The 13,853-nt window shown below is 37.9% G+C and overlaps 1 protein-coding gene across 1 annotated transcript in view; it reads right to left on the bottom strand.

The window, feature by feature from the left end:
* Nucleotides 1–648: 648 nt before the first annotated feature.
* Nucleotides 649–13,853, bottom strand: part of VPS50 (VPS50 subunit of EARP/GARPII complex) — a 135,000-nt gene continuing 121,795 nt past the window's right edge. Inside the window, exons 23-28 of the mRNA XM_061413446.1 lie at nucleotides 13,610–13,758; nucleotides 12,261–12,357; nucleotides 10,672–10,830; nucleotides 7,301–7,422; nucleotides 5,361–5,550; nucleotides 649–1,365 (exon numbers count right to left, since the gene is read on the bottom strand). Coding sequence (XP_061269430.1) covers nucleotides 1,246–1,365; nucleotides 5,361–5,550; nucleotides 7,301–7,422; nucleotides 10,672–10,830; nucleotides 12,261–12,357; nucleotides 13,610–13,758 — 837 coding nt within the window. The 3' untranslated portion in view covers nucleotides 649–1,245. The remainder of the gene's footprint in view (nucleotides 1,366–5,360; nucleotides 5,551–7,300; nucleotides 7,423–10,671; nucleotides 10,831–12,260; nucleotides 12,358–13,609; nucleotides 13,759–13,853) is intronic.

Here is a 13,853-nt window from a genome sequence, read left to right as displayed (position 1 = left end):
GGCAATGTTACAGGTCATGTCGAGTAATCCTGGACCAACACCAACAAGCTGCTTCTACTCTCCAGTCAGAAAGAACATGCAAAAAATTTCTTAGCAGACAGCTGGCAGGAGTGCACAGGCAATTGACTTTTATGTCATTTATGATGGTAGAAGATCCTTAGCTTCAAAGAAGATTTCAGAGTTAACAGTACACAGTTACTAAAAACTAACTTAGTTCCAAAGCTTATCACTGGCTAACTGACATTGTATCTGTGATACAAAGTCGATGCTTAAGAATGGTGAACATATGATCCTACACCTATGCCTGACTAACTGGCAAGTCTTTCCTTGAATCACCTAAGCCAGGTTTTGCTGTTCTAAGACAAAAGTTAAATTCAAAGAGAACAAAGCTTACAGGAAAAAAAAAAAATCCATTATTTAAAAAGAAAAAAAGGAAAAAAAAAAAGAAAAAAAGGGAGGGAGGGAAGAAGGAAGTCCCACAATCACCACTCAGGCACTGAAGAGGTTTACCCAATGAAATTACTTCTCAAACCAATTTCAGGAAAAAAGACCATTAAAATTAGAACATGGTTTAAAAAAAAAAAAAGAAGAAATTCCATTATAGCTGTATCCAATCTGTCTGCTATGAAAAAATACCAAAATGCAGTCTCATTTGATCATGTTATAGTATTTATTAAATTTCATCATTTATGACCACTGTGTCATTAACCCTAACACAAATACTGACATTTAAAAACACAGAAAGCATACTGATTCTTCAACTATTTAGCTTACGTGTACTTTTCAATTGTCATGCAGTGTTCATAATTAGGAGACATTACACATTAACCCTCTCATATTACACTTATTAAGAACTAAATTTTTAGAGGGTAGAAAAATACCAACATAAATTCATTCTCTGAAACCGCCCGTGAGTGTACTGTCACTGTTTCGTCTGATCATACACTTAGAGTACATTCTTCAGTAAAATGGATAACTGTAGTCATGTAACAATAGTTATGATGAGGCAATATCATTTCAAGGAAGGAATACAACAAACGAGACCAAAAATTGAAGAGCTGAGATCACGGCATATAAAAATCATTTGCGAACACCACGTAAACTTCAGTGTTTTCCACTTTCCAGCTGTAAAGAGCATGCACAAAGTTTTCTTAGGACAGCTGTCAGCAGTGCATGAAAAACTGGCTTTCATGTCATGTGCGCTGAGAGACCATCAATACCACTGAGGAAAAAGAACTGTGTTCATTATCTTTTGGGTCTGTCTATATCATCTATCGCTGAGAGAAGTTTTTGTCTTGCTTTCTTATTGATATGGGATCCCAGGCAAACATTTACCAGGTTGGTCAGCTGCTTTGTTGAATACTCCTGCTCAAAAAAAGAAGATTCAAATTTAGTACACTGATACACATGTGTGTGATCAATGCAGAAAAAGAACAGACATAGATAATCAGGACTCAGTGGGTAATTACTAAGCACTACCAACCAGTGAAAAGCAGTGGAAATTATAATTGAGACATGGAAAACAAACTGGTTACAGAACTGTAATAAGGGAATAAGAGCATCTACAGCATGAATTTGAAAGAGGAACCACCAGCATCTTTTTTTTATGGCACGTGCATGCATTCATGCTCAGTCACTAGTCGTGTCTGACTCTTTGCGACCCCATGGACTGTAGCCCACCAGGCTCCGCCGTCCATGGAATTCTCCAGGCAAGAACACTGGAGTGGGTTGCCATCTCCTTCTCCAGGGTGTCTTCCCGAACCAGGGAATGAACCTGCATCTCTGCACTGTCAGGCAGGTTCTTTACCGCTGAGCCAGGGAAGCCCTTCACATGGCACATAACATGCTAATGCTTAATATTTTTAAGATCACACACTACGCTTCTTTCTGCGATGGTCTTTGTCATCGAGTTATCAAAATACGCTGACATCTCAAAAATTTATATACATATAATAAAGGGCTACTAAGTAAGTAGCTTCTAGCACTGCACATTTTGCACATTTTAGATAAAAGAAAAAAAATCTCCAAACACAGAATAACTCTTCTGAGGCATAACAAATGAATAAGGTTAATAACAAAGATCAGAAAATTATTGGTTCTTAAACCCTTGTATCTTAATGGTAGCTAGAAAGTAAAATTGAAGCCACAGTTGACCTGTGAACAGCTCGGGGAGTAGGGGCGCTTTCCACACAGTGGAAAACTTGCACCGAGTTTATAGTTGGTCCTCCTCCTCCGATGTCCCTCCATATTAAAGAATTTAACCAACTGAGGATAATGTAGGTATCCACTACTGAAGAAAACCGCATGTAAGTGGACCTGTACAGTTCAAATCCATGTTGCCTGACACTCAACTATCTAAGTATTTTTTTGCTGTTCAAACTGTACAAAGTTCCTGGCTTTCAGATAAGTTGTCAGGATGCACATGATGAACAGGACTCATCAGAAAGTTCTGCATCTTGATTTGGTTCTGGAGAATTAAGACCAAGAGCTCAGCAAGGGAAAGAGCTGTGTTCTATTATCTAACGAGAAAAGAACATGTCTTCACTGGAGACAACATTAAAGACAGTAAAATTTCAAAATACAGGGAAGAGTTCATTCTAATAATTCAGCAAACTGCTCAGTGTGTGTGTCTGATCTCTGAGAGCACCCATCAACACCTGGTGAATTCTCTCAAGTGATCACTCAACACTTAGGAAGTACCATCCAGGCACCATACAGGCATTGTGGAAAGAGCTCTAGAAAACAGGACAATCTTGCTGCAAGGAAAATTTCACTGTATTACAGATATCAGTGAATAAAACTCTTCCGAAACACTAAGCTATGACAGCATATTAAAAAGCAGAGACATCACTTTGCTGACAAAAGTCCGTATGGTCAAAGCTGTGGTTTTGCCAGTAGTCACATACGGATGTGAGAGTTGGACCATAATGAAGGCTGAGCACTAAAAAATTGAAGCTTTCAAACTGTGGTGCTGGAGAGGACTCTTGAGAGTCCCTTGGACTGCAAGGAGATCACACCAGTCAATCCTAAAGGAAATCAGTCCTGAATACCCACTGGAAGGACTGATGCTGAAGCTGAAGCTCCAACACTTTGGCCACCTGATGTGAAGAACTGACTCATTGGAAAAGACCCTGATGCTGGGAAAGATTTAAGGTAGCAGGAGAAGGGGACGACAGAGGATGAGACGGCTGGATGGCATCACCGACTCAATGGACGTGACTCTGAGCAAACTCTGGGAGACAGTGAAGGACTATCTAGCGTGCTGCAGTTCATGGGGTCACAAAGAGTTGAACACGACTCAGAGACTGAACAACAACAATAAAAAACTTTAGTCCACTGTATCAAAAGAAGAAACCCTAAAATGGGCATCTGTCTTACATCAAATAATGAATCTCTATGAGTTGGGCTTTTTCTCCTCAGCTGCTGCTGCTAACTCGATTCAGTCGTGTCCGACTCTGTGCGACCCCATAGATGGCAGCCCACCAGGCTCCACCGTTCCTGGGATTCTCAAAGCAAGAACACTGGAGTGGGCTGCCATTTCCTTCTCCAATGCATGAAAGTGAAAAGTGAAAGTGAAGTCTCTCAGTCGTGTCCGACTCTTCACAACTCCATGGACTGCAGCCCACCAGGCTCCTCCATCCATGGGCTTTTCCAGGCAAGAGTCCTGGAGTGGGATGCCATCGCCTTCTCCTCAACTACTTGTCCCAAATCCCTTCCTCAATACCAACTCCAAAGTGCTAATTGCTTAAGTTATGAAATGGATTCTAGCCACATTCAGCAGTTGATCTGCATCTGATATAGCTATCTTGTTCCTCAAATGACAGAGGTCAATGAGATGAAAAGTGCTGACATTTCTCAGTTCTGGTGTACTGATCAAAACCACTGAAAGATGTCAGAGATCTGAAACTACTGTCAGAGATCTGAAACATTAACACAAAATTCAGGTTAATGGTCCAGACTAAACTTCATTTTCTTTTTCTAAAGTGTTGAAACTAGAAAGGATGTGCCTGATAAATATAAACAATTCCTTACTTCCTTATCCAGTCAGATGAAATAAACACTTACATAACTTTTACCTATGATGTTTATAGCATGTGAGTGCTAGAGTTATTGATGGAATAAGATTCAGTGAAGATTTTAACACTTCCCATATTTTCATTAAATCCATCTTCACATACTGCCTAACTAGACAAATGATATAACCATCATATCAAAAAGCTCCTTGTATTGAGCATTCCCTGGTGATAAATGTTGATTGAACTGTGTCAAAAATTCAGAATTTTAAATAACACTTATTACATGTAGTATTTTTCTCTACATATCTATATACTCACACAAAAGAAAAACAATTTTATCTATACTTAAGGTAAAATCTAATGTAGGATGAAATTAAATTGAGCTATTTAGGTAATAAATATTTGCATATTCAATCATTAGGCTTCACTGGTGGCTCAATGGTAAAGAATCTGCTTGCCTATGCAAGAGAAGTGGGTTCGATCCCTGCGTTGGGAAGATCCCCTGGAGAAGGAAATGGCAACCCACTCCAGTATTCTTGCCTGGAGAATCCCATGGACAGAAGAGCCTGGTGGGCTACAGTCCATGGGGTCACAGAGTTGGACACGACTTAGTAACTAAACAACAAATATCCAGTCATCACTACTACATGTCAGTGTGTTCAGAACATCACTGTTGATGGCTACAAGAAGGTTTAAATTGTATATCAATTCAGTTCAGTTCAGCTGCTCAGTCATGCCTGACTCTTTGAGAGCCCATGGACTGCAGCACGCCAGGCTTCCCTGTCCATCACCAACTCCTGAAGCTTGCTCAAATTCATGTCCATCGAGTTGGTGATGCCATCCCGGGTGGCGGCAGTGGTAAAGAACCTGCTGCCAATGCAGGAGATGCAAAAGACATGGTTTAATCCCTCGGTCAGAAGATCCTCTGGAGAAGGAAATGGCAATCCACTCCAGTATTCTAATGGCACTCCACTCCAGCTTTCTAAAAGTTATATATAGACTTTAGCTTGACAATCATTTCAGTGTTCCTGTATTTGTCGTGAAGGTTACCAATTTCAGCTCTTTTCCTACAACACAGTTGCAGGACAAACACAGCTAAAGTTCAGACTCTGTTTTTCCAGATAATTACTGTTACAGTTCACAAAGTCTCAAAAGGATCTGATGAGGCAAAGAGTGTTGCACACACACAATATGAATATGGTAAAGAACTGGCCTAAGTAGTTCATGCTAAAAAAAAAAAAAAGTTTGTTTCACCCATATGATTTTGAATTATCTAACATACCACACAAGCACAACACAAAAGAGGAAGAATAAAAATTTAATTAACTGCTTCTCAGCTCTCACCCTGTGCTCTTTGATCCAGCGTTCCATGTCATTCTCAGTTAGGTAGTACGCTTTAATATAGGTTTCCACAAATTCTTTATCCGGAATGGGTCTGATATCAGTTAGCTTTTCAAGTTTCATTAAAAACTGTTGAAAATCCAATTGCATCAAGGCACGACCCTCATTACTACACTTCTTGACGTTGGCGTATCTAAGATACACAATAATAAAAAAGCACAAGGGATGGGATGGCTAGGAAAAGAAACCTTCAGGCACTTATTAAACTTTCCTCTAACCCACATTTGCTGAGATGCTGTAAGTAAAAGAGGACAGAAGTGTTGAGCCAGAAGGACTGTGTTGTGTTTGGGCCCTGTCACTCAGCAATCATATTCCTTATCTGGGTCTCAGTTTTCTCATTTGCAAAGCCAAGAGATCAAGCAACTTCTAAGATTCTTTGCTGTTCTACAGGCCAGAGTTCTGCAAAATCAATTAACCTACTCATCTATAAGAAAGTTAAACTGACATTCAAGTTAATCTGGCTGCCAAGAATTACTTATAAAATTAAGCTATGAATATTCCCCAGTAATCTTAGCTTCATAAAACTGTTCAATATAACTACTCAATGCAAAGAAAACAAATGAAATAACTCTCCCATAAACATTCAGCAAACCTAAGAAACAGAAGCATAGAAAGTATATACATATTTCTCATAATAAAACACTTTTATAGACTTATTTCTGAGACCCCACACTACTAAAAAACTGCATGTTCTAAGGTGGACTAGTAATAAGAATATATTTGTTAACCCTAACAGTACAATTTTATTATTCATTAAGTCAGAGTCTCATTCCTTCAATCACACAAAATGTGGAGAATTCAATCTGAGGAGATGAGGTACTTTCCCTAAGAAAATCTGCAAGAAGACTATTTTATATTATTTAAAGTGATAAAGCTTTTTTTAAATAGTGTTTATATTGAAACATATAATATTTGTCTGTCACTATTCTACTATTGAACAAATTTATTAACAGTAAAATCCAGTCATGACTGCTGACACAGAGACATCTTGGGATTTACAGCATTGCTGACTTCAATACAAAATGCCAAGGCTGCTGTCAGCTTGTCATTGTCACCTTCCACTTTCTGACACATTCTTTTCTGTAACAAATAAGAACTGAAGAGAAATCAGATGAACGACAGTGTGAAAATTCAACTGATGTGCCATTCTAGATCACTGTGAATGGTCTTGGAAATAGAAGCTTGCCTTCCAGGTATATTTTAAATCTGTTACTAATTCTTACTTGTGTTCCCGATGTTATGGACAGAGTATAAACATGACCTCTGAGTAAGTGGGAAAATTACTTTTGATCTGTAAACTCAACATATGAAAGATTTATATGGTCTACAAGGATATAATAATGATATTATAAGCAGTGATATTGTGGTTTTGAGGACTGATTTTGCCATGAGAAAATTAGGAGATATTAAGCCTTCTCTGCATTTCAAAGACTGCGTGAACCTGGACAAGTTATTTAACCTCTGTAGCCTTGATTTTCTGAGGCGAGGCTATCTTTCTGTTGACAAAACAGAGAACAGCACTATCAAAGAGAGTTTATGTTAGGATTTAGTGACAGAATCCTGTGAAGGGCTTGGTCCAATAAATGCCAAATAGTAATCAATGAACAGGATGTATAATAATCATCAGCATAATTATATTTGATAATAATAGTTTAACTTTCAGATAACCATTAGATGCTACATTCCTCACTCCGACCAGTTGATTCTAAGTCATCAGAAAGAAAAAAAGGGACACAGTAGGATTTAATGTCTCTGAATTATTATGAGACTGTTTGCCATTTATCAGTATCTCTTATCTGTTCTCTGCATCTGTTGGTGATAATACATAATGTTACTCATATATTATGACTGAGGAATCAGATATGCTTTCATGGAAAACTTACCCTTCCACAATAGTTCTATTAGCGAGGCGTATACAATGTTCCCAAAGTATATTAGACACAGGCAAGGGTATCCGAACTCTCTTAGAAACTTCATTCAACCGCATGTTAAACTGCTCAAATTCCTAAGAAAAATCATAGCCATATGTGAATTCAATTATAATGCTTTCCCATCTTAGAGGCAAAAAAAGACTAAAAGACTCAGAATGAAATCAAGTAAAACAAAAAGAGATAATGCCCAAGATAATTTGGACTTACTGTGAAGTATATGAAATTGACTAATCATGTTGTAATATAGAGTACACTACATTTCCTCTCAAAGGAAGTAAGTGCCATTAACTGATTAAACAATATTCCAATGTTTCTACATCTCAAATTTTCTATGACTGTCAGTATGGATTAAAAAGGCTTAATAACTAATATGTCTTTAAAAATATCTTCAAGAGACCCAGATTTTTTAAAAATGTTTTAATGAGCTTTCAACTCAGAGTAAACTATATGCAATTTGTAGCTGTAATCCTTAAGAGAGCAGTCTGATAAATTATTCTCTTTCCTAAACATTCCTTTAAAGTATCAATAAATGATTACATACTGAAAGATTCAAATCATATAATAGCTGTAAATTTTCAGCACCAAAAAAGCTTCATATTATCTCATTACCTTTAGAAAAACCGAACATTTTTATTACTCATCAGTACCTTTTATGGTACTACTCTCCTAAAAATAAAAACATATATAATTTAGACAATTCCAACAACATGAAAACAGCAGATGGCTCATCCTTCAATAAATTTATATATCTGATTTCTTGAGACTATTATCATCTAAATATGTTGATTAACAAAAGTAAATGCTGTTGATTCTTTCTTGATAATACAGTTCAAATAAATTTAACAGTCCTTACAACAGTATTTTTCTCTTTAGTTTCCTCAATAAAGAAGCTATGCAATACATAATAAGCCAAGACTGACAGTGTGTTCAAATAACACACAGGTTGGAAAAAAATCTAAACTGTTCATCACCAGTGAAGCTACTATTACATGATGGTTGTGTTATCCTTCGCTACTTCCTAGATCACAATTTTTTTTGATGATTTATTCTTTGACAGTTAACAGCTTTTAATTATTTATGAGAAAGAAGTGGGTCTTCAATCCATTAAGCTTACTTTTGAAAATCAAAGTAAATAATAATTGCTCTTCCTCTTTTTTCATTTCATGAATCTAGCAGAACCAGTAGTATTTGCTACCAGATTTATGCTTCACTACAGTAAAAGCTGCTTTAGATTTTAAAAGTCTCAATACATTTTATTAATATTTTAAAGATAAATTTATATGCTTATTGTGTAAAATGCCATTCTACTCATTGCTAAATACAATCTTCAAGAATGCTTATTGTTAAATGAATAATAAAATTATTTCATTTTACTTATGATCCATTTGGGACAACAAATGCAGACTGCTTTTACCTAAAGGTTTGGACTTGGGAAAGTAACAAAAAGAACAAAATTCAACATAAAAGTTCCCTTAAGAGAGAAAGTATTAAGCTGCTGAAACTTGAGTTCAGGTTAATAATCTGAGTAACACTGGCTCTTTCTTATAATATTTCTTGAAATTAAGACTAATTGAAGCAAGCAGGCAATGGCACCCCACTCCAGTACTCTTGCCTGGAAAATCCCATGGATGGAGGAGCCTGGTGGGCTGCAGTCCATGGGGTCGCAAAGAGTCAGACATGACTGAGTGACTTCCCTTTCACTTTTCACTAGAAGCAGCAGCCTCTTTCTACTTTTCTGCCCTCTATTCACTGAGGGCAGAAGTCTCTTTTTTCTTGCATCTCCTTAAGTACTGTAATTGTTGTTTAGTGCTAAGTTGTGTCCAACTCTTTGCAACCCAATGGACTATAGCCCACCAGGCTCCTCTGTAAATAGGATTCTCCAGGTAAGAATCCTGGAGTGGGTTGCCAATTTCCTCCTCCAGGGGATCTTCCCACCCAGGGAACCCAAGTCTCCTGCATTGAGAGGTGGATTCTTTACTGCTAAGCCACCTTAAGGAAGCCCAAGTACTATAATTAGCAGGTCATAAAAAACAGAATCAACTTTCCAAAAATAGAACTGTTCAAAAAAGTGTGATTATAAATTACATGTATCTTTTATATTCCAAATTAAAATTCCCAAAGTCTCCCGGGTGCTCGAGAAATCAAAGTCCTTCCAGGGTGGCAACTATCAAGCATGTGCAGATCTTGTGCTAACACCTGGACACTTTTAACTGATCTTGGCTCCCTTTGTTCCTTGACTCTGAGGACAGTCTCAAAGTCCTCAACCCAGCCCTCTAGAAAGGTCCTAGATGCACTGGGAGTTGGCACCCCAGATGAATCCGGCTGCTATCTCTGCTTTGATCTCTGGGTTTGTTGACTGGTTCTCAAATATTCTAGGCTATTATTTACATCTTGGATGAAGCAGGTAAGAATGTTTGTGTAAATGATATAAATAGGGAGCCAGGAAGGGCCAACTTTTCTTTTCACTGACAAATATGAAAAGCAACACTTTTCTGAAAGCTGTTTTCATTTTCTCAGTTGCTCTTTCCTCACCTCAGACATGCTCATGGTTCACTGTCTCACTTTCTTCAGGCCTCTCATTACCACTGTGAGTCCTTCTTTGACCACAAGGAAATATATGGTATTCCTCCCCCAACCCACACTCTGCCACTCTCTATCCCTCTTCTGCTGGTTATTCTTTCACAAGACTAGTCACCACCTGACACATTATGTATCTCTTTACTGTTGTCCCTGCTCTAGCATATAAATACCCTGATGGCACATTAAGCTCCTTAATTCACAACTAACTATATTGCTAGCAGCTAGATCAGTGTTCGACACATGTCAGATGATTTATAAATATCTGTTGATACATAAATGAAAAAACAAAACTACACTTCTTTTCAGAAAACGTATAACTTTAAGTCATTAAACACAACAGTGTTGGCATGACACACAGCAAAATTAACGTGATTTCTGGGGAAAACCAACTAGAATAGCCAGGAGTATAACCTCTCGCCAATGAATATAAATACAACTATAGAAAGGTCTTCTTGTCGCTCCAGCCATGGCTATTGAGATCATGTAACATGAAAGGCAGCCAAGACACATATCAAACTCAAAATGGGAAACTTGTGAGCAAAGACAAAATCTACGAAGTATTCTTGGGTCTAAAAGAACACAAAATTTGGAAGGAAATCCAAATCCAACTCAGGAGCTTTAGCATCACAAGAATGCTCGAATATGGTAAAAACCATAATCTCACGACTTTAGAGTGACTGCAATTACAGGAATAGTTCCATACTATAAGCATCTTTAACAAAGGTGTTTCCCAGAATACTTGCCTTTAACAGCGTATCTACATATATGTTGTGCTGTGACATAATTTCTTTTACATCCCATTTCACATTAGCCATCAGCAGCAGCATCTGTTCATAATCAATGGCTTTACCAGCTACAATCCAGTAAATTGGTTTGCGTAGTTCACTGGCCGTTGAGACCGTCTGAAATAAATTTCACAGAAAACCAAACTTTTTCTCAAAGTATCAAATTTATAAAAACTATTTTGCCCCCATTTCTAGTACACATCGTATCTGAAAATAAAACACTACATTTGGAGATATAAATTATGAAAATACTTTTAACTTGTGGGCAAAGATCTTACTCAAAATATAATTTTGAGACATTCAATATGCTTCAGTCCACTGAAAATACAACAGTAAAACTACAGATTTTCATGGCAAATATTTTTCAAATTCTTTTGCTTTTCTCCATTTCCATTCCCATTCCCACACTGCAACTCAAGATCCGATCATCTCTCACCTGAAGTAGTCCAAAACTCTTCAAGCTGGTCTCCTGTCTCTAGGTTTGCCATCTAAAGTCCATTCCTCACACCACTCCCAAAGCTCTCTTTCCAAAACACACACCTCACTGTGCTACTCATTTCCTCTTTCAAATACTCCAGCAGCTTCTCAGTACCCTTGGAACAAAGTCCAACTCCCAGCTGGGAGCGCTGGATGTCACGTAACTTCAGCTTACTCACTTCAGCCATCTTTCTCATCACCATCCCTTTTCCCTTGTCTAAGAATCTGAATCTGCCTCAGCTCCACCATGCCTCCCTCTCACCTGTGGGTCTTCATATAGGCCACTGCCTCAGTCGAAATATACCCCTTATGGGTGATTTGTGTTGTGGTATGGCAGAAACCAATGCAACATTGTAAAGCAATTATCCTCCAATATTAAAAAAAAAAGAATTGTAAAATTTTTAAAAATAAAGATTAAATTATATAAACCTACAATGAAAGTATATCAAAAACACAGATTAAAAAATATATATATACTCCTGATTCTTTCTCTTCGGTCCAGTTTAAACATCACTTCCTCAAGACAGCACTTCTCTGCCAATTATACCTGCCCCAACTCTAGTCAAGGTTAAATACCCAGCCACTGTTTCTTTATCAGAACTATATAGTTTATTGTAATAGGTTTTTTCCCTTTATTTTTAATTGAAGGATAATTATAATATTGTGTTGGTTTCTGCCATACATCTGCAAATATCAGCCACAGGTATACATATGTCCCCTCCCTATTGATTCTCCCTCCCACCTCCCACCCCCATCCATCTAGGGGGGGGTCACAGAGCCCTGGTTTGAGTTCCCTGAGTCATATAGCAAATTCCCACTGGCTATCTATTTTCCATATGTTAGTGTGTAATACAGTTTTAACTGGCTCTCTCACGAGACTAAAAGTTATATGAGGAGTTCAGTAAGTATCTAGTTAATACAGGAATTCATGAATGAATAAACAAATACTCTAATCCAGCCTTCCTGAAGTTGAGACACTGATCGTTAGCAAAAAATAAAAAAATAAAATAAACAACATGTGACAGTCTTATCTTGCTCACAGTTGAAAGGATATACCAGACATGTCTGACCTGAGAATAAAACTGCTGAAGAAAGGGTTTTTTGACTGCAGGCATCACAGCATCCAGATGAGGCTGAAGGAACTCAAACTGTTCAGCCAAGAATACCCTAAAGGGAATGAATAACACACCATGTAAACAAAATACAGGATTTAGAGCCTGTCAATATTTCTGTGTAACTAATCTTTAAGATCTCTGACCAAAAGTTTAACAAAATTATTTTCCATTTTAAAGAACGACCATGCATGGCCACTTGACACACTCATTTACAATTCACACAAAAATTAATGCTGAGTTATCTCTGAACGTGAGCTGATGTGAAAGAAGCGTGACTTCAAGGGAGCTGAGCTGGTTACTACAAGGTATACAGTTATGCTGCTTTGCATGTAAGATAAGCGCACTCACAATGGAAAAGACAGAAAAAAGAATACAATGGTACTTTTTGAAAGGATTTCTTTCAAAGGTCCCATGTAAATTACACACAACAGACCCATGAATTCACAGATTTAATGCCTGGTGCTTTTCAAAAATAACCCAAACATTCATAACATGAAATAAATTGGAACTTGGCTGAAGTATACACATGAACTTCAGGGCAGGAGGCTGATGTGCATGAATGGAAGTCACTCAGCCAGAAGACTGCTGGCAGTCATTCTGCTTTTCCTTACCTTTTGTTACATACACAGAAACTCAGTATTCTGTCTGACTGTGTGATCAGTTGCTCAGTCATGCCCACATGTTACGGAAGAAGTTATACACTTTAATTTTACTAAAGAACTTGGTGATTTACAAGGTCAAGGATCGACTACATTTAATACTAAACTGAGTGTAGCTACAGTTTCTCTAGAGTCATAATTCAATGGAAAAATATAAAGAACTATACTATAACACGAGCTTCCCTGGTGGCTCAGAACAAAGAATCCACCTGCCAAAGCATGAGACACAGGTTCGATCACTGGGTTAGGAAGATCCCCTGGAGAAGGAAATGGCAATCCACTCCAGCATTCTTGCCTGGAGAGTCCCCTGGCCAGAGGAGCCTGGTGGGCTACAGTCCATGCGGTCACAAAGAGTCCGGACACGACTGAGCGACTAAACGACAGCAGCAGCATACTCTAACTTGTTTCTCTGAAGTCTCACTTAAATCAAGGATCATACTGCCAAAGAACAAACCTTACAAGATTTCCCGTCTTCCATTTATACACCTAAAAATCAACCATGCCATTTTAAAAATCAACTGGCACTCTATCTTAGGACATATTTCTCAGAAATACTGAGTATTTTAAGTAATATAGACTACGATGCTTACTTTTATCATCTTTCTTGAATATTTAATGGCAAAGCAAGTGTTTTTAATAACTTACAAGGATTCTGTGGCGACCACTCTTTCCGCCAACCCATACAGTGTGTCCCCAGAGGTCAAAACCACTAGGTGACTCAGATGAGGACTCGGCACCTTCTCCTTCCTCTCTTCTGCTGCTGTGAGCGTGGCAGCCGAATCAGCCGAAACCTCCTGAAAAGACAGCACACGCACACAGCCTGGAACAGCAACTCTAACAGCAACAGACCACACGACGTTACAAAACTGGGACTACAATTAAAATGCTC

This window comes from Bos javanicus, chromosome 4 (genome assembly GCF_032452875.1).
Source record: "Bos javanicus breed banteng chromosome 4, ARS-OSU_banteng_1.0, whole genome shotgun sequence".
In the NCBI taxonomy this organism is placed as follows: Eukaryota; Metazoa; Chordata; class Mammalia; order Artiodactyla; family Bovidae; genus Bos; species Bos javanicus.
Note: the sequence above shows the minus strand (reverse complement) of the source record. Positions and strands in the feature narration are given on the sequence as shown.